At 36.7% G+C, this 21,391-nt stretch overlaps 1 protein-coding gene across 1 annotated transcript in view; it reads right to left on the bottom strand.

Annotated features, from left to right (window-relative positions):
• LOC129483384 (ovostatin homolog 2) overlaps window positions 1-21,391 on the bottom strand; it is a 48,128-nt gene that overhangs the window by 3,401 nt on the left and 23,336 nt on the right. Inside the window, exons 16-32 of the mRNA XM_063640799.1 lie at window positions 18,157-18,327; window positions 17,198-17,342; window positions 15,703-15,808; window positions 15,041-15,269; window positions 14,684-14,813; window positions 13,000-13,118; window positions 12,174-12,225; window positions 11,302-11,385; window positions 10,407-10,580; window positions 9,554-9,635; window positions 8,772-8,928; window positions 6,700-6,774; window positions 5,393-5,558; window positions 4,422-4,633; window positions 3,230-3,439; window positions 2,543-2,655; window positions 1,016-1,106 (exon numbers count right to left, since the gene is read on the bottom strand). Coding sequence (XP_063496869.1) covers window positions 1,016-1,106; window positions 2,543-2,655; window positions 3,230-3,439; window positions 4,422-4,633; window positions 5,393-5,558; window positions 6,700-6,774; window positions 8,772-8,928; window positions 9,554-9,635; window positions 10,407-10,580; window positions 11,302-11,385; window positions 12,174-12,225; window positions 13,000-13,118; window positions 14,684-14,813; window positions 15,041-15,269; window positions 15,703-15,808; window positions 17,198-17,342; window positions 18,157-18,327 — 2,316 coding nt within the window. The remainder of the gene's footprint in view (window positions 1-1,015; window positions 1,107-2,542; window positions 2,656-3,229; window positions 3,440-4,421; window positions 4,634-5,392; window positions 5,559-6,699; window positions 6,775-8,771; window positions 8,929-9,553; window positions 9,636-10,406; window positions 10,581-11,301; window positions 11,386-12,173; window positions 12,226-12,999; window positions 13,119-14,683; window positions 14,814-15,040; window positions 15,270-15,702; window positions 15,809-17,197; window positions 17,343-18,156; window positions 18,328-21,391) is intronic.

Below are 21,391 nucleotides of genomic sequence, written 5' to 3'. Positions count from 1 at the left end.
TGCATGTGTCTTTATAGCAGCATGATTTATAGTCCTTTGGGTATATACCCAGTAATGGGATGGCTGGGTCAAATGGTATTTCTAGTTCTAGATCCCTGAGGAATCGCCACACTGACTTCCACAATGGTTGAACTAGTTTACAGTCCCACCAACAGTGTCAAAGTGTTCCTATTTCTCCACATCCTCTCCAGCACCTGTTGTTTCCTGACTTTTTAATGATCGCCATTCTAACTGGTGTGAGATGGTATCTCATTGTGGTTTTGATTTGCATTTCTCTGATGGCCAGTGATGATGAGCATTTTTTCATGTGTTTTTTGGCTGCATAAATGTCTTCTTTTGAGAAGTGTCTGTTCATGTCCTTTGCCCACTTTTTGATGGGGTTGTTTGTTTTTTTCTTGTAAATTTGTTTGAGTTCATTGTAGATTCTGGATATTAGCCCTTTGTCAGATGAGTAGGTTGCAAAAATTTTCTCCCATTCTGTAGGTTGCCTATTCACTCTGATGGTAGTTTCTTTTGCTGTGCAGAAGCTCTTTAGTTTAATTAGATCCCATTTGTCAATTTTGGCTTTTGTTGCCATTGCTTTTGGTGTTTTAGACATGAAGTCCTTGCCCACGCCTATGTCCTGAATGGTATTGCTTAGGCTTTCTTCTAGGGTTTTTATAGTTTTAGGTCTAACATGTAAGTCTTTAATCCATCTTGAATTAATTTTTGTATAAGGTGTAAGGAAGGGTTCTCAGGTTCTGTTTTATGGAACATTCCTTGGTGCCATGATGTTTTCATAAGCACAGGTAGCAACTAAAGAAAAATATATGATGAACCATGGGAAATACTGACTGCTAATTGGTACAAATTTAGTACACCAGCTCTCCAGTGTTAGCGCAAAAATACAAACGTGAATGTTGAAGAAGAATTCTATAGTTTTGTTTTGCTGAACAATGGCTAAAGAAGTATTTATTTTATCTTTATACTCTATGTAGCTGTCTTTGTGCTGAAAGATTAGGCTTCTATTATTTACCTCTTCAATGGATGACATGGCTGGAGTAAATCCTGATAGCATTTTTACATCTATAACCACCATATTGGATTTATTGTGAATTCCCGTATATCTGAAAATTTTAAGAAAACACTCGTTTACATATCAATTTTAAAAAGTGACTTATCTCATAATGAGAGTGCCAGGTGGATAAATACTAATTGGCTAGAAATCTGGAGGACAGGTAAAAGCTGAAGAGAAAATATCTGAAGAAAGTCATTTTCAAGCATCTGTGAATAGGCACAACCAGAATGATAATGAAAGAGATGATACATAGCAACAGAAATTGGAGCAAATAATGAATTATCTGGACATGAAATCTTCCCCAAACCCTGCTCTTAAGCTTACCTGCAGTCTCAAAGTTTGAACTGATAAACAAAGCTTCTAAATCTATATTACGTATACTTAGGTTAGTGTTAGAGTTGCATAACACTTAGAGGACATCTTTGCTTAAAAGGTGGTATATTCGCAGAATTATAGAGTAGACATGTCCCCAGGAGATCTTCTAGCTCAGTTTCCTGCTTCTGGATAAGACTATTGGGGTGTGAAGTTAAGAGTTCCATAGTTCATCAGGGCATGGTGGCTCACACCTGTAATCCCAGCATTTTTGGAGGCCAAGGTGGGTGGATCACTTGAGGGTCAGAGTTCAAGACCAGCCTGGCCAATATGGCAAAACTCTGACTCTACTAAAGATAGAAAAATTGGCCAGATGTGGTGGTGCATGCCTGTAATCCCAGCTACTCAGGAGGCTAAGCCATAAGAATCCCTTGAACCCAGGAGGTGGAAGTTGCAGTGAGCTGAGATTGTGCCACTGTGACACTGTACTGCGGCCTGGGTGACAAAGTGAGACTCCGTCTCGGAAAAAAAAAAAAAAAAAAAACAGAAAAAAGAAAAAGAGTTCCCCAATTCATTGAGTTCTTAGCCCTGGAGCTCAAGCGATTTTTATTTAGAAATTCTAAAAAATCTCTCCCAAACTAATTTTACGTAATGTTTTCCACATATTAACTAAGGCTAAAAGCCTTTAGCATCTATAAATCATGCTTGAATTCAAGAGGATCATTTTGTTTTTCTATTCTGAAAAGTAAAAATCTAAAATGTTACTCTTTACAGTTATAAAATAAACATTTGTGGGCTTGCTACTATATGACCATGCATGCTTGTCTTGAGAAAGAAATACAGAATCTCTGTTTTTCAAAACTAGGAGTACTTCCATACAACAGAATAAAAAGTATCATTGAAACATCAGTGCAGCGAAAGCTTTCAAATCATGCTCATGTAGACTGCATGTTATTCTTGCCTCATTTTAGCTCTGATTTAGCTGAAGATGTACTAAATTGTGGTGTCTGGACAGAGAGCTAAAAACTGACTGTGCTGTAGAATTGTCACCACCAACATGATAACTCATCATATTACCATGATTTATATTTTGTTATTTCACTACTGTTTGAACTTTTTAAATATTTTACCATCTTGTTCACATGGGAGTTACTATCAAAATATGACACTTACTCGAGGGTCACTGTGAGGTCAAAAACAGTCGAAGAGTAGCTCTTTACTATTTCCAAGGAAAGAGAAAATCCAGATGCCTTCTTAGGTAGGAGAACATTGTACTTGAGGGTGGCCTAGAAAGCATAGCAAATTATAAGAAATCCCATCCTGTATTAAGAATTATACAGTCTGACTATAGTCAGTAGTAATGTAATTTTACATTTTAAAATAACTAAGAGTATACTTCGATCATTTGTAACATAATGGATAAATGCTTGCGGTGATGCATACCCCACTTGCCCTGATGTGATTCTTACACATTGCATGCCTGTATCATGCACCCCATAAATATTTACACCTACTATGTACCCACAAAAATTAAAAATAAAACATTTTTAAAAAGAAAGAACCTATTGTTTGTTTCTATTATTAATGCAGTTTACATGTTTATCATCAGGGAATCAGATTAAATTCTTTAGTTTTCAGAATAATGTAATTTAATGCAGATAGAATACTTTCTAATAGCAATATTCCTCAAGAAACTTCTCTTAGACAGCTGAGTACCTTTTCATAAAGTAACTTGCATTTTTGGCTATTGATCATGTAAATACACAATACGGTCAAATAACACTTCACGCAGAACTGAACAGACAGTCTGACTCTTTTGCTGGCAAACACTCATCACCCTCTTAGGCAGATTTCTATTACCTGGATAAATGTACAACCGTGTCCTTCCACATCTACTGTGTATTGCCCAGGTGCCTTTGTTAGTTCTGAACGTTGGACCAGTAGGCGGTTATCACTGTTAACCTGGAAAGTCTCACTGGATCCTTCACTGCTAAAGGTGACAGTGTTTTGATTCTTAGAGAAGGTTAACTTCATGTAGCGGGTTATGGCAAGAAGACAAACTGCAGTTTCCTGCACAGAACGGCACAAACAATGATCCAAGCTCAGTTACAACACAATATTGGTCATCATTTGACCATGGACTTCATATCAATCCTTAGAAATGTTCCTAAAACAGGTCAGCAAAACACCAAGAAGCAATATCCTGAATGATAGGAAAATATCCTTGCTTGTGCAAATTTTTTCCACTTAAATTAATTTTCTTCAACAAATGTTAATTATATTTTTACTTTCTAAAAATTTTTAATAAAATATAGTCTCTTTGGTTAAAAATGGTGTCAAAGCTTTTCTAAAAGTTAAGGCATTACATAATTCAGTGGCCCCTGTGGCTGCAATGGATAATTCTTTTTTTTCTGCTCATCTTCGAAGAAAGGAAGTCAGAATCAGGAAAAGATCTTTGGAAATTCATTAGCGTATGGTTTTACTCCGAAACTAAGACCAAACACAAAGAGAAATGAAGATTTTTCTCATGGAAATAAAACTGCTTTTTTGCATTTTCAATTTGTTTCCAAGTAAGGAAAAACATGTCACTGTTTCTCATATCCCCCATTTCTCCTGTTTTCCTTCTTTTCATTTGCTTTTCCCAGTGTATAGCCCACAGAACTAGAGAGAAAGCTTTCTTTTTGGCCCATATATAATTTGAACATAGTATCATCAGGTGTCTAATGTACCACCAAGAGTGGTGCTTATGACAAAAATGTCCTCTAGACTTATTCTGTGTTTGCTGTGTGAATGAAGATACAAATGGTCATAAATTCCTGGAACAGGGGACCTCATTTCATTCATTTCTATTTAGAGGCTTCCTAGTAGAGTGCCTGATGCACAATAACTGGCCAATAAATAATTGTCGAGGAAATAAGATTAATAATATCGAAGATTCTTCTTCTCAGAAAGGATTTGTTGTGATAGCTTTACTATTAATATCTCACTCATCATAGAGTTACAGCTTCTGCATTAAACATATTGCTATTAATATCAGGCCTACATTAATCACCTGAGTGGAAGAAAAGCCTCCATGGGAATTCATCTGTTGGGCAAGCCACTGCACAATCTTGCTAGCATAGGTGAGGTCAGGAATTTTCCGGGAAATGACAGCCAATAGCACATAGCAAGTCTTCTCAGTCTGGGCAGAAGTTTCCCAGGGAATAAAGGATGGAAATTCTTCTGTCTTGGGTTTCCTTTCTCTTTCCCAGTAGATGACATTATCTGAGAAAAAGGAAGAATTTTCACATAGTCTGTATAAAAGTCATGGGTTACACATAAAGAAGGATGCGAATTCCATTCCTGACCTCTGTTTGTGCTGAATTGTTCCCCTAAAATTATATGTTGAAGCCCTAACTCCAAGTACCTCAAAATGTGGCTGTATTTGGAGAAAAGACTTTTTAAAGAGGTGACTAAGTTAAAATGAAGCTTATGGGCCACAATCCAATCTGACTGGTGCCCTTATGAGAAGAAAAATTTTGGACACACAAAAGGGAGAGCAGGGCTGTGCACACACAAAAGATCTTGTGAAGACAAAGGAAGAATATGGTCATCTGCGGGTGAAGAAACCACACTTTCAACAGCTTGAACTTAGACTTCTAGCCTTCAGAAGCGTGAGAAAATAAACTTTTGTTGCTTAAGTCATCCAGTATGTGGTATTTTATGACAGCTATAGCAAACCACTACACCTTAAATAGCAACTTTCTAAGTAGCAGGTGATTAAGCTTCCCCAGTAGTTTTGATAGCCTATGGCTTGGTCACCAGGCTTGATTCCCCTCACATCACTCATTTGAGAGGAAGCTAGCATAAAGCAAAAGAGGAAAGTCTAGAATATGTAGTGTTCTTGAAAGGTATAAAGGCCACTGATAAATTCCATAAGAGAAATAGAAACATGCTGGTGAGGAGGGTATGTGACTGCTTAGAACGCTTCCTCACTGCACTCCAAGATCACCTCCATTAGCAACAATGAATAATAACGCTTACTTAGTTTTGTGGCAGATTGATCCAGGGTTTGGAGTAAAGATTCCACTTGCTTCTCTTTTCCAGCTAAGGCAAAAGCATAAGTTAGAATTGCATGATCGTAGCCATTAGTGACACCACTGTCCAATGCCGCTTCAAGGCAAAAGACTGCGTTTCGTAGAGCAGGAAACTGTTGGTCAGGAAGAAGAATCGTATATCGTAAACTGATACCCGAACATTCCATGAGCTTGTTGAACATTTAAACTAATCATTGTTTATAATATATATAATATATCTTCAAAGTATATTTTACATACAAATCCATTTATATATACACATATATTTTATCCTTCAAAAATATCATTAAAATAAATTTATAATGTCATTATTAGTACCTAAGCAATAATTTTTTTTTTTGAGATAGGGTCTTGCTCTGTTACCCAGGCTGGAGTGCAGTGGCATGATCTCAGCTCACTGCAACCTCCACCTCCCAGGTTCAAGCAATTCTCCTGCCTCCATCTCCTGAGTAGCTGGGATCACAAGCATGCACCACCAAGCCCAGCTAATTTTTGTATTTTTAGTAGAGATAGGGTTTCACCATGTTGGCCAGGCTGGTCTTGAACTCCTGACCTCAGGTAATCTACCCACCTCAGCCTCCCAAAGTGCTTGGATTATAGGCATGAACCACCATGCCCAGCCCAATAAAATTTAGTAAGAAAATGGCAGTTTTTATATTTGATCAGTGATATTTTAGTTATGAATGTCTTCTATGTGGCAAAGCATCCAAATTTATCATAGGCCTAAGAGTTTTTTTTTCGAATGCCTAAAATAGAGGCTTACATTTCTGAAGATAATTTTCAAGGTATACTAATGACCCTGACAATTTCTAGCATCTTAGTTCAGGAATAGATTTTGGAAATCTAACCTATGGATTGGGAGGTGGCTAGGGTGAACCACACTTAAGTTGAAAATGTTTACTCACTTATTGCTTAGAGAGAAACAGAATACTAGGCTATGGCTTTACTTAGAGCAGGGGTTCTCAATCTGAAATTCATGGCTGAACTTCAGGACAGATGTGAATGCCTGCAATTGTGTGAATAACTCGTTTTTGTGTGCATATGTGTATTCTCCCTAGGCAGAAACCCAATCCTGTTTTTCAAAGCTGTCTATGAACGAAAGACAGTTTGAACAGCATGAATTTAAAGGGTGGTAATCAACTAAATGTTATCTCAGGGTTTCATCCAGTCTTAGAATCTCAAGTGACTCTGACTCTACAGTCTATTGAATGTGCATTCAGCTGACTGAAATCAGAAGATGACGGGAATCCATACAGTGAAATTGAGCCCAGCTTCAAAGAACATCCCAACAACATATGCAGTGAGTGAAATGTCCTCTTCATCTCCACCCTGAAAACAAAGGAACAATGAGTCATTCGGCACAGCAGAGCATAAAATAGCAAGTATTCTTTTGAAGTAAAACTAGGTATGAAAAAAATACTGGAACAAATACCATTATTCATAAAACCACCCGAACATGTGTAGTTTTTAAATTAGATGGTTAATAATCATACTATCTAAGCAAGAATTCATTCAGACTCTCTATGCAATAATTAAATCATAATTATTAAGTTGTTATAACAATTAATTTCAATCGTATTTATGTGGCCTGGTGTTAAGCATGCATTCTAAGGAATTCACAGGACTCTATTTGTCTCCACTTGGTATAAATCTGAAAAAAGCCAACAAAGAATTTCTAATGAGGTGAAGCAGAAAATTGCCGTGAAGATTCCTGGAAATTCCTGAAAAAGCACCCTAGGAGGTCATCAGAATCAAGTCTCAGATTCTTACAGTGTAAAACGAGAAACTCATTTATAAATCATGTGGTTTGCAAACTGTGCATAAAAGTTCCATGGGGTACTTAAATCAACCAGCGTCTACACAGAGATTCTCGTCCAAAAAATTTGGGAACAAGACAGCGAAAAGCATTTTAATGGGTGCTCTAGTGACTGATGCAAATAGCATTCAGAATGGCATCTGGGATCTACTGATCTTGTACAAGCTTCCCATTTTATCTGTTTAAGCAAAGGACAACTCCGCTCTTCTTCAGAAAAGAAATATTTCTGAGAAACCAAGTGTTTAAGATGCAAATAACAGCATATGGTGGACACTAACATGAGGTATGAGGACTCTCAGTACATCTAAATTACAGCAAGTGCTATCACCATTCCTCTGCAGTATAAGCTTTGATTTTTCCCTTGCATTTTTATTTCTCTCAACTCAAAACACACACAGACAACCACCAACCCATCCACCCACACAGATATTTAATTATAGAGAAAATACTGGATAAGATCAGACAAACTGTAGCAGTAATCAGCAATGATTCACCAGTAATGAATCCAATAAGAAGAAAGATGTGCAGATGTTTTAGAAGAGAACGTGGGAAAGTTTTTGATTTTTCTACGAAGGAGCAAGAGCTCTTCTCCATCAGGGTCCTCCTGTTGTATGGAATAAGTTTGGAATACATTAAAAATACCACAAAGCAATTTGAATACAACTTGCATGCAAATTAAATATAGAGTGTCTGTTTTCATTCATATTTTGATGTGGATTAGATATGCATTCTGTGTTTCAAGAACAGGAGTGATGACTATGAGGAAGGATGCTGAAGAAAAGCTCAGGGTATTTCAGGGGCCATCAGAGCATGCTAAAATGCCTTGATAGATTTTGAGCAACCATAGGGAAAAAAAGGAGGGGAAAGGAGATAGAAGATGGGCTGGAGGTGGACAGGTATCTGCAAAGAAAGGAAGTTGGAAGGGAGGGATTTACGTAAATATGGACAGGAAAAGGGTTGGATTTTGCCAAGGATATACTTCACCTCATTTGTGCTTTGGCCCTGGGGCAAGCTTGGCCTTTGAATTTTGCCTTGAGAGGGTCTTAGAAAAACTTGCTTCATTGAAACAATATGAATTACTAGATATTCTCCCCAGAACTTTCTTGCCATTCATGGATAGGAATAAACTTTCCTTCCTCATATACTCACAGCCCTCTCCCTTTATACATTGACTGTCTCCAAATTTATGAAAGTTTCTTTTCTAGGTTCCCTTTCTCTCCCCTCCCTTCTATTTCTAGTTTAATTTCTGAAGAGGACTGACTCAGGAAGGATTACAGACTGAGTAAGGCAGACAAGAGACTCAGAAGGAGTCACATCCAGGCTGTGGTTAAACATGCACGAAGCAGGAATGGTGCTGCTGACCAACCCACCACAGGCCCAGGACTGCAGTGCCTCAGAAAGCTTCATATGCACAGGAAGAATATTCATATTCCAGATCAGGAAAGCCAGAGGCAGGGCAAGCCAGGCAATGCCCAGCAGCAAAGAAAGCCTGGTGCTTCTCCTCTCTCACCTCCCAGGCATGGTTGAAAAGCTGGCCATCATTCTTAAAGCAGCCGCTTGTTTTCTGTTGGCTTGAAAGCCAGATTAAGGTCTGTTTTTGAACATTTTCATCAATGAATACATACTTTTTCATTCTCTCCAATGTCTTAAAAGTAAGAGCACTGAGCCTGTAATACAAATCACCAAAGCAAAAGTTAGATAAAGAGGAAATGACAACGTCAGCAATTCCACAGTTTCATCACCACTGTTCCCTTTGAGTAAAGGATGCATTCAACTCATCTACTGTAAACCATCTTTATTGATAGTAGCTCTTTCCTTTGGGTCAGGAAAATATTATGACTAGCAATAAGTGGAAATTAGAGTAGGTAATTTTCAGCATGTCTGCATCCAAAGGTCCTGTTGTATAGCCCATTAGATTATCTGCACATGGAGAGAGAAATGATGTAATTAGGTATTTTGGGTCCTTCTAATTTCACTTTCCCGTATCTATATGGGACTCTGAGAAGCACAGAGTAAGATGTGCCCTCTTCGGTGGAGTTAACCAGCTGTGCATGTATAGCGGCTGTCATGAAAGGATCACACTGCTGAGCAAATCGTCATGAGACTGAAGGTATATTGTTGCATTAGGATTGGAATCACTGAATCTTTAGTTTTATCTATTTCTTCTCTGTAAATTGACTTTGAAACCCACTTTGCTTCTAAATCCCCACTGAACTCTATCCTCCTTCACCGCCTTGCAAGCCCTCCTCAGGTAATTCCTATATTATACAAAATAAAATTTTTATGTCTCACCATATGCTTCCTTTCTGATTCTGCTGCCAAAACACACTATATGAACCATCAGAGTTTTTGAAAGATAACTGCCTTTGATAACCTAAAATAGAACATTGTAGGAAATTACTTTTTAACCTAAAAAAGAAGAGAAAGAATAGTGCAGTGCAAGCCCTAGGTATTGGTGTTAGACACAAATCACTAGGATGATCATTTCTATTTGAACTTCTGAAACTCAGGTTCTGTATTCATAAGGGAGAAAAAATAACGCTTACTTTATAGGATTTTGATCACAAGATAATACACATGGATATGTCTGGCTCAGTAATTGCCTCATCATTGGTACCTACTAACTATTCAGTATATTTCCCCTAAGGTCATTTTATTTCATTGTTATCTTTCTGAGAAGAAAAACCAAAGAAGATTATTTTATGCTCCTGGACTTCCTTAACCTCACATTTTACAACATTGGCCCTCTTTCTGTATACAAAGCCAATCACTTCACTGCAACAGACCACAGGTGAGCAAACAAATACAAAAACAAAAACAAACAGACATTGATAGATGAACCACTGACAACAACAACTAACAAAAACAATAACAATAACGACAACAAACAAGGTAGCTTGCAAAATACCAGGCATTAAAAAAAAATTAAGTGCATAGCTTGAAAACTTTGCAGCTGTAAATTATGAAGCTAGCTGACCGCACAGATTTTGAAGTCAAACGGAAAACAGAGCTAGGACTGAGAGTTCCTCGGTTCAGGTTCACTTTTCTTTCACCAGACTACTGCATAGAAACAGCTTATGACATCTTGGTATGAGTAACAATTGATTTCAACAATTATGGGCAGAAGTTACTTAAATCTTCTCACCATTGGATAAGAGAAAGAAAGCCTTAGATTGAACTTCCTCTGTCAGTTGCTCAGTAGATTTCAGATAGTCAAGAACATAAGTATCAGATGCTAGTAGGGCAGCATTCTGCTCTCCACTTCCATAGGGCATTTGGAGAACAACCAGATTCTGCATGGCAAGTCCTAGAATATCCCCTAAAAACAGGAAAAGCGGAAAGCTGTATTGTTTATAGTTGCCATCTCCGCATTAATAACTATAGACAAAAGAGGCATAGTGGAATAGGTAACATTTAAAATTGAGTCTAAATGGTGGAAACAAAGAAAGTTTTATGAAGCAATTTGAAAGAGGAGATAGCCATGAAGGGTGAAGTTAAACTGCTATGAAAAATATTTCTGAAAATCTCATTACCAGAGAGAGGAGGAAGTTAGGAGAATGTGTTTGTTTGCTTGTTTGCTAGTTTTTTTTTTTAAATCAATCCTATGAATTACAAAGTGTAATCCATCCCTTCCAAGAGATGTTCATGTTAATAACAGACAAAGAAGTTTGCCTTTTGTATCAACAACAAAAATTTCTCCTTTTACTGAGAAAACTCCCATCATCATTAACAGGCAAAGTTAATTCAATTCTCCAAGAGGTGAATTTAATATTTCAGATTAATGATTATAAAGAAACTCTTGCTTTCTGAACACTAGTTACCATATACCCAAGCTAGGGTTTCCTGGGAATATAGGTCTGGAAACGGTACTGTAATCCCTTCAGATCCCATCAGGAAATATAGAGGATGATCTGAACAATAATTCCCTCTAATTGATAGCTTAGGAAAATATCTCTATTCTGTTATTTTAAGGATTTTTTAAAGACCACCTCAACCAAGATTTTCAAATCATAGTGAAACACAAAATTTAATCAACTTACCCACAACAGTGAAAAAGCCTCTGGCTGACCCTTCTACTACATCGTTTGGCAAGTCCAAAACTTCCTGCTTGGAGGCTTTGGCACCTAGAATGAAAATATTGATTTAAAAAATGTGATGGCTTCTTTATATCAGCAGATTTGGGGGATAAACGTATTGGAAATAAGATTCCATTACTTATTTTGATTTTACAAGTTGTTTATTAGGGGAGATGAAGTTGGGAATTTGACCTAGTTTAGGAGAACAGTGCATTCAGAAAATGGCATTTAAATCTGCGCAACAGATTGTGGTCCCTGTTCTTCACTGGTTTAGTGCCTGAACTATTTATGTACAAAAAAAATGTAAAAACGACACTGACTGTAACGCATAAAACAACACATGCAAAGGGTAAAGCTTGAAGACTCTGATGAGGGAGTATAATCAGATCACCATCAACCAGGTAAAATAATACCCCTCATGGCCATAAAACCGGAGACTGAGGGGCAGGGGCAGTGATCTATCTATGGGTTATTTTATCCTAAGATTACAAAAGCCAAGATTATATTATGTGCTATTGGGCCTCAATCCTGATAACCCATTGTCCAATATTGTGTGACAACCATATCATAAGAGGAGCTAAGAATACACATGATGAAAAAAAAATAGGTAGGGGCAGACCAACCTCAGAAAGTGAACTAAAAACCACCTCCTGAATATGCTTTTTGATGGCTAAAATTATACCATAAAGATAAAGCATGAAACACAAGAATCCTCCATGAGCTATTTAAAGTGAAATCACAGGGCACATGGACTCATGTGGAAGGAGAGGACATGAACTGATTCTCTTGGTGAATTTTATTTAGGACTAATTTGACTTCCTAAAAGTTCCTCTTACCTTCTGTACAGATAAGGAAACTCTGAGTCCTTTCCTTTTCAATACCTTCAGGCTGTCAAAAAGTAACACAAACAAGCACAGAAGAATGAGTCAAGGTCCTCTGTCCATGAAGGAAAAGTGATTAAGCACCAGCTCACTTAAGCATGGCTGGTGCAAGTTTATCTCTGAGAGGAGATCCCAATCATGGTCCCCTTTTGTTCATATCTGGAAGGCACGGGACATCACCAGCACCCATTTGAGCCCCTGTGTTCTGTAGGCTGGACAGGCATAATCTTGATGTCATTGTGGGACACTCTCAGCTCCCCTGATCCTGTATAGCATCTCCAGTAAACAACTAAAAGTGCTTTGTGGAGCAGGGATGTGCCAAGAGGCAAATCAAGGGTGTTCCTCTGACAAGTGCTGATTTTTTTTTTTTTTTTTTTTTTGAGGCGGAGTCTCGCTCTATCGCCCAGGCTGGAGTGCCTGATTCTTGTTGGGGATAACGGGAACTGCACGGGAGTGTAGGACAAGTAGATTTGTCTCTTGAATTTGAGAATCGGAAAAAGAGAAGGGAGAGAAATAGGTGTACAGGAAACATCTTGACTCAGAAACAAACAAAAAATTGTCAAGTCTGTTTCAAGTGTTAAGTTTTACTATCCTGGGTGAGGTATTAATTAAAGAAAGGATGAACTTTATGCTGTTTTAATTCATTTAAAATGGCATGTCTTGTGTCAAAAGTAAATGTTGTCAACTAATTAAGTCTCTTCAATGAGAAGGTCTTTTAATACAGAACCTCTTAGATGTCTGTTTCTCTTCAGGAAAAGCTTGATGGTTTGCATATCCATACCTCTACCAAGAAGCTTTTGACCACAGTATCTTTCCAGTTTAGCTTTTGCTGCTCCATTCCTTCATTTGGGCAAGCACTGCTTTGTTTGGACTCAGCAACTACAGTGATATTCACTTTACCTGGAAGACATTCCCAAATATAAATTAAATTGATCATTGGTCCCTTCTGTAATGAGAAATGACAAGAGTCTGTGACCCATGTCTTGAATTGGATTAACCAAATTCTATCATTAAGTTAATGCTTAGAACAAAATAACTTGTTTCTTCTCCTTCCTAGGTATAATGTGGTAGCTTCCATTTCACCTGTTCCATGATTTTCATGATTCCTTACATTAAATGATAAATTTACTTAATGAAAACTTAAGAAATTTTAGGAAAAGTAACATTTTACAAGTTGTCTGAGTCAATTTCTTGATATTGATTGTTTATAAAGGTTACTTATGACAATATAGGCTAATAATGTCAGCTAAGTAGGGCTCCTAACTTCCCAAGATCAAGCAAACATAGTAAAATATGATATAGTAGATAGGCACTGGATTGAAATAATGTCCTAGCAAGGAATCCATTGTTTTTAAACTTCCTGATTTCACATTATATAATTAGAACTGATCTCCAGTGTCCTTGCTTGTAAAAATTAGAGGACTAAAAACAATCATTGTTTAAGGTTATTATTATTTACATGACTATATACCAATATACATAACTAATATATTGTTCTTTCTGTTGTTGTTGTGTTTTATTTGTTTCTCTGTCTCAGGAAGCTTGCTATTTCACTCTTAAAACTGTGTCTTTGACTTAATGTCATAAAACTATACAAGTTGGTACAGTATTCTATCTCAATTGCCAAGGTAGGATTTTGAAGACCTTGTACAGTAGAAATATTGAGAAACTTCAAATCTAATAGAAAAATAGTCTGAGAACAGCATCACAACTGAGCTAAAATAATCTCATAGATATATTATTTGCTGTTAAAATAATACAATGAATATAGGACATTAAAGAAAATTTGACTGACTATTTTTTAAAAGTAGTGATTAAAAGTATCACACACATTATATCTAGCATTCCTTGTTTACTAGAGTTTTAAACTTTTTCCATTCCATGTATTTTCAATATTTCAATAGGAGACAAGTTTATTTTTCCATCTTGCAGATAGCATAGGCACTAAGACAACACTCTCAGTTTTTGATCTCAATCCAATCATTTAGTGATTTTGGTATCCCCATGGCACATCTAGTAAATTTACAAACCTGACAATTCCCTAACTGGTCATTGTGATGCAGCAGCAATTTTTGTGAAGGTGGCCTGGGTTCATGATGGCAGGTGAAGGACCCAGTGAGAAGTCAAATAATTAAGGTGGCATTAATGATAACATGGCCTTCATTTGGGATATGGCATATGCCAAACATGTAGTCCGTGATAGGTCATGCAAGTTAGCATTTCTATTGTATTTTAATTACATTATGCTCTTGTAAAAATGAATGGTGGTTTTGATCTACACAGCATTAACAACCAGAAATTAGATTACTATAGATTAGAATTTCTAATGGAGAATTTACAATAAGAATTTTAAAAATGTGAGGGAGAAAATCATGTTTGTATAGACAATTTAAGGAAAATAAACGGAGACAATAAATATGGGCTGGTTTTCTATGAGTGACTGGTGTAGACAGATAGCTGCTTACCCAATTTCTTAGGTATAATAGTCCAGATGTTTGTTTTCCTCCCTCCAGCTTGGTTAATCTCACTGCCATTGATTTTCAAGGTATTAATATTTGCTGCATAATTCTGAGACTCCTCCACTTGAACAGAAATCTAAGAAAGCAATCATGGCAATGAGAATAGCACTGGAACACACATCTCTATGAAATGCCATGCTCAATACAATGTTTAAACTGTCACTGTGAATGAAAGCAATTGTATTTGTTTGAGGAATATGGACCTAAGTCTTATACCCTTATAGTAGCATTTTGCATTTGAGGATAAAGAGAATACTTTAGCTTTGTTAGATTTTTGCCTCCAGATCAAACAGAACAACTCACCTCCACACATGTATTCAGGTCGTTGAAGACATTGACAATCAAATCAAATTGTTCATTTTGAACAACCGAAAAGGGTGAGGCAATTTCAATAAAGAAAGGTTGGGAGACTTCTAGAGTGGTTGTAGAGGAAACACCAAATCCAACGTCGCCATTCACACAAAAGCCACTTGCCTCCCATTGGGTTATCGTATCAGGAATGAGGAACGAAAGATTGGCAGAGCCTGAGGAACTGGAAGAAGAGGTTATCAGTAAAACACATTCTTTGTCTGAACCAAGAACTTAAAATTAAGTGCAGAGCAAGCAGAAAAGTATTGATTGAAGCTCAAAAGTGAGTTATATTGTTTGGATGGGGCGTTAGATAAAAATGAGAGCTGTATTTTTATAAAATTTGAGTATAGAAAGGTCATTTTTCCTTAAACGCCACATTTTTTTTTTTTAATTGGGGCAGGTTAAATCTGTCTGCATAAAATGAATAGAAGAGAAACTCTTGGTGAAGGGAAAACAATGCTAGAGAAAAAAATAAAATGTATGATAAGTACATGCAAATCAATGACACATATTTTACAAATATGGTACTGTTTTATATACCCAGGAATAAAAGTGAAGAAAGAAAAAGAAAATAGAAATAAAGACACATAGGAGAGAAAATGGTTAAAACTCACTTGACACTGACGAGGTCCCAAATCCATGTCTCTGGGAAGTTTGTTCTTACTGTTTGAATTATAGCCTGTTCTACATAGTCGGCATTCTTCTCTCTGATTCCACTAGCTAAAAAAAAAAGGAAGAAGTACCTTATTCAGACCTTGGACTCTGCAAATTGTGGTCTATATATTACCAGGGTATAAGGTCTCCATAAAACACCTTACTTTCCTGTATCACAGTCACTTACTATGACTGTTTTCCTGTATCACCATACATTGCCTGTTCCTATACACAGTCAGGTACCACATAATGACATTGTGATCAATGACAGACCACTTAGACTACAGTGGTCCCATAAGGTTATAATGGAGCTGAAAAATTCCTACCACCTATTGACATCAAAGCCATCATAACGTTGTAGTGCAACGCATTGGTCATGGGTTTGTGGTGATGCTGGTGTAAACAAACCTACTGCACTGCCAGTCCTATAAAAATATAGCAGACACAATTCTGTGCAGTACATAGTACTTGATAATGATGACTATGTTACCGGTTTTTGTGCTTACTATACTATACTGTTTACTGTTTAGAGTGTACTGTTCTTATTTATCAAAAAAATTAACTGCAAAACAGCTTCAGGCAGGTCCTTCAGGAGGTGTTCCAGAAGAAGGCATTGCTATCATAGATGATGACAGCTCCATGCGTGCTATTGCCCCTGAAGAACTTTCAGTGGTACAAGATGTGGAGGTAGAAGACAGTGATATTGATGATCCTGACCTTGTATAGGCCTAGACTAATGTGTGTGTTTGGGTCTTCATTTTTAACCAAAAAGTATAAAATTAAAGAAAATTAAAAAATAGGAAAAAGCTTATAGAATAAGAATGTAAAGAAAGAAAATATATTTGTACCCTGACTCACTCAGAGTAACTTTTAACCTTGCAAGCTCCATTCATGGGAAGTGCCCTATATAAAGTACAACTTTTTTCATCTTGTATACCACATTTTCACTGTGCCTTTTCCATGTTTAGCAATGATTAGATACACAAATAGTTACCATCGTGTTACAACTGCCTACAGTATTCAGTATAGTCACATGCTGTGGAGGTTTGTAGCCTAGGAAAAAGAGGCTCTACCACATAGCCTAGGTGTGTTGCAGGCTACAGCATCTAGGTTTGTGTAAGTATACTCCATGATGTTCGCACAACAATATCACCTAACAATGCATTTTTCAGAACAAACTCTCCATCACTAAGTGAAGTATGATTGTATTTCTGACATTGTATTTTATCAATAAAAATAAACTACATCTCAAATCTGAAGCTAATTTCTTGTTATAGCCAAAAGCATGTCTAGTCTGTCTTATTCTGCTTTATCCAACTATAGGATGTCTAATTGTAGCCAAAAACATGGCATAATTCACATATAAAATTCCAAAATTGTATAGTTTATCGCAAATACACTAAATTCCGCAAACTGGTTCGGTCATCCCCCAACAAAAAATGTAAGATTACCTACATGCAATTCTAGATGGAACACTATGCATCGGACCATAATTTTCTGTTTCTAGATAAAGCGACTTAGGGAGTGGCAGCCTTCTCTCCATCACACATACTTCTGGTTTTCGGTAATGGAGATTGGTAAAGACTTTTAGACCCATGTTCTTTAAAGAAACAAACAACAAAAATATTGTTCATTCTTTTCATGCAAGAACTATAAAAGGCCTATTATTTATATTGTAAAGATAAATGGATCATAAGTATCCATATTTTCTGTGTTAACAAAGGCCTGAGAAGTTACAAGTCAACTTACCTCTATTTGACTTATGGAAAATCCCTAATTTAGAGAAAAAATGATAATCACTATGATTTATCTAGCACTTATGTGCTAGCATTTTTCTAAGTATTTTCCATTATTCTCCATTTCATCCTAAGTGGAAAATACTTATGAGATCAGCACTATCATTACCCTAATTAACATCAAACACATACACACACACACACACACACACACACACACACACGGCACACTCAGTAAATTAAAGAGCTGGAACCTGATAAAGTCTGTCTGATTCAATATCCGTTTTCTTACACACTTGTGACGTTAATTATAAAGATTATTTCATGGAAGGCTCAGCATGTCTCATTAATGGCCTAGGGATATCTGGAGTCTACACTCTCTTGGCCTCTTGATTTGACTATCTTTGCATAAGATTTATTGTATTAATTGGAGACTGTCTTTTTTTTAAGTGAGGTTTTGTAATTATAGCTACATGATTTATTTTCAGCAGAAAATTTTAAAATCAACAAAATTAACATCTCCTTTTTATAAAACAATTTCTATGTACTCTATTGGCAGATTACAGATACAAATCTCAAAGTATAGGAAGAAAACTACATAATTAAGAAAACATCAATATGCATTATGAGTACTAAAAATTGAGATAAAATATTTTCCAAAATCCTTAGTGATCTTACCCTGACAATATTATAGATGTCTCCATCCCCATAGTTGCTTACAGGCGTGTAATATAAACCATTGTAGAACATATCTCTCTGAGGAATGCAAGGGTCTTCCTTGCCATCATCCAGATTGAGGCCACGGTAGAAATAACCATACAGCTCTATACTTGGAACCATGTTATACACCTATGAGAAAAAATATTTCCCAATAATTTTAAGCACTTCTTTTAAAATTACAAAATTGGCAAATTGTGTACTGTACCATTTATTCCTGTTCTTTTCTTGAAGAGCATGGCCATCATATTTAATCCAGTATTTTCACATAAGCTCGTCCTTTCGAAGGAGCAAACCAGTTTTGTTTTAGGCAACTGATGTCATGTTCACAGAATTTCTCAGCTTAAGTGCAGGATTTAAGACAATGTAAGAAAGCAATGCCTGACTATTGATTAATCCAAGGCCTGTTGTACAGACAATCAATTATGATGCCGGAATTTCTAAGTCTGGAGAATAATCTTAGCTGCCTGATTTTAAATCTTCTTACATAACCTTCCAAAGAAAACATAAAACCAACAAAGAGAACAAGTAATGATACTCATGACTAATATCTTTAACATTACTACGATATAGAGAATACCATGATCTTCAAATTATTTCTTAGTAGAGAAACAAACACCAAATTCCAAGAGAGCTTCTACTGCTATTGCAGAGGGAAGGCTTAAGAGACTGCAGAGAAAAAGAGAGCAGAATGGCACCGAGAAATGAGAAGAAACACACACCAAGTCCACTCCAGGTAAGAGAAAGTCTAGCATTGTTAAAAATACAAATCATAGTTTTCAGACTCAACAGTTCCCAGTACAGCACACAGGGAAAGGGCTTGGAATGAATGTGCCTGGAAGTGGAAGCTTCCAAAAAACATGGCTAATGGGAAATAATCAGATCACAAGAGGAGGTATGCAGACCCTTGGAGACAGGGAATTTGAAAAAGGGAAGGATGTCATAGGATAAAATAACTCCCTCCACCCTCATTTCCATCACCAACATTTTTAAAATAATGCATTTTACTAAAAAAAAATAGAAAGGGCACTCTTCACCTATGAACACCCTGCACAAAATATCAAGAATTAGAAAAAATCAACTCCATACAAAGCTGCTGTAAGAGAAAATAGGAAATGCAAACTAAAACATTTCAGCTAATGAAACTTCTCCACTAAAGTCACTAAGTAAATAAATAAGTAAACAAAGAAAAGCCAGACCAAAATAATTTAACATGAATGAAATATTCTTAAGCATGTATTTGGGGTATTTAAAAGGCAGCATGAATCAGAAATTCAATTAAGAAAATAAAGAAACGGACAAAACCCAAGAAGAAATAAAATGAGGCTTTATTGAACTCAGGAAAACTAGACAAAATTATATCATAAATAAACTCTAAAGTATAAGGACATCAAGAGAAAATTGTTCAGAGAAAACGTTAAAAGCAGCATAGAGGAAAAAAAAGAATAAAATGAGAAAGAATGAATTAAAACAAGTCACAGGCAAAGTGATTGAATTGGAAAGCAGGCAAGGAAGATCCAACAAATGTACAGAGATTTTTTAGAACAAAAAAAATGGAAAGACTAATATTTACAATTATAATTCAGAGGAAATCTGAAAATAAAAGAAGATTCGAGTTTACATATTGCATGACTCCACTGTGTACCTGGCAAAACTTCTACAGAATAATACGTTCTTACTGAAACTATTAGATTAAAGTATAAAGGGGAAAAAACATTCAAGGCCTTGAGACATAAAGATAAAATAGCCCACAATGGAAAATGAATTAAACTAACGTCAGCACTATTAAAAGCCATATTCAAAGCAAGTCAGTAGTAAGGCAGCATTTCAAAGAAATTTTAAAATGTATAAACCAAAGATTTAATATACAAATACCTGTCCTTCATTTATTAAGGCTTTAGAAAAAATAATTCTGAATATGAAAATGTCAGAGAATTCTATACGTATGTGATATCCTGAGGACTCTGGTAGAAAATGCACTTTTTAAAAATTTTTATTTATTTATTTTTGAGACAGGGTCCCATTCCCTTGCCCAGGCTGAAGCGCAGTGGTATGATAATGTCTCACAGCAACCCCCATCTCCCAGGCTCAAGCAATCTTCCTCCCCGGCCTCCTGGAGAATGAGCTTTACGTAACCAAAAGATGACTCAGGCAATTAGTAAAACTTGATGAATAGGAGAAATAATACAGAATGTAAACATTACATATTCTGACAAAAAAGGAAAGATGCAACGATAAAATGAGAGAAGAGGGAGAGAAAAGTGGAAACTAGAGATTACTGACTATTGTGTAGGTGGCAGTTAAGACTCAAAGATGAAAAATAACTGACTAGCCGGGCGCGGTGGCTCACACCTGTAATCCCAGCACTTTGGGAGGCCGAGGCGGGCGGATCACGAGGTCAGGAGATCGAGACCATCCTGGCTAACATGGTGAAACCCCGTCTCTACTAAAAATACAAAAAAAAAAATTAGCCGGGCGAGGTGGCAGGCGCCTGTAGTCCCAGCTACAAGGGAGGCTGAGGCAGGAGAATGGCGTGAACCCCGGGGGGCGGAGCCTGCAGTGAGCCGGGATCGCGCCACTGCACTCCAGCCTGGGTGAAAGAGCGAGACTCCGTCTCAAAAAAAAAAAAAAACAAAAAAAGAAAAATAACTGACTAGATTTTTTTTTTTTTTTTTTTTTTTTTTTTGAGAGGGAGTCTTGCTCTGTCGCCCAGGCTGGAGTGCGGTGGTGTGATCTCGGCTCACTGCAAGCTCTGCCTCCCAGGTTCTTGCAATTCTCCTGCCTCAGCCTCCTGAGTAGCTGGGACTACAGGCACCTGCCACCACGCTCGGCTAATTTTTTAATATTTTTAGTAGAGACGGGGTTTCACCGTGTTAGCCAGGATGGTCTCAATCTCCTGACCTCGTGATCTGCCCACCTTGGCCTCCCAAAGTGCTGGAATTACAGGTGTGAGCCACTGTTCCCGGCCATAACTAACTAGATATTAAGGTTAAGCAAGAAAAAATGAGATTAGGATATTAGGATATTATAAAATATGTAAATATAAAAATAACCACTAAAATAAAAATTCAACCTAGCCTGAATACTCAAAGAAGCTTTAAGCAAGATAACAAAAAACAAACATAAAAGCTAAAGAAATAAAGTTGCTTTAAATAAAATATAGAATCATAAGAAAAATAGTATGATAGAGCTGAGG

The sequence above is a fragment of the Symphalangus syndactylus genome, chromosome 5 (genome assembly GCF_028878055.3).
Source record: "Symphalangus syndactylus isolate Jambi chromosome 5, NHGRI_mSymSyn1-v2.1_pri, whole genome shotgun sequence".
NCBI classification, from domain to species: domain Eukaryota; kingdom Metazoa; phylum Chordata; class Mammalia; order Primates; family Hylobatidae; genus Symphalangus; species Symphalangus syndactylus.
Note: the sequence above shows the minus strand (reverse complement) of the source record. Positions and strands in the feature narration are given on the sequence as shown.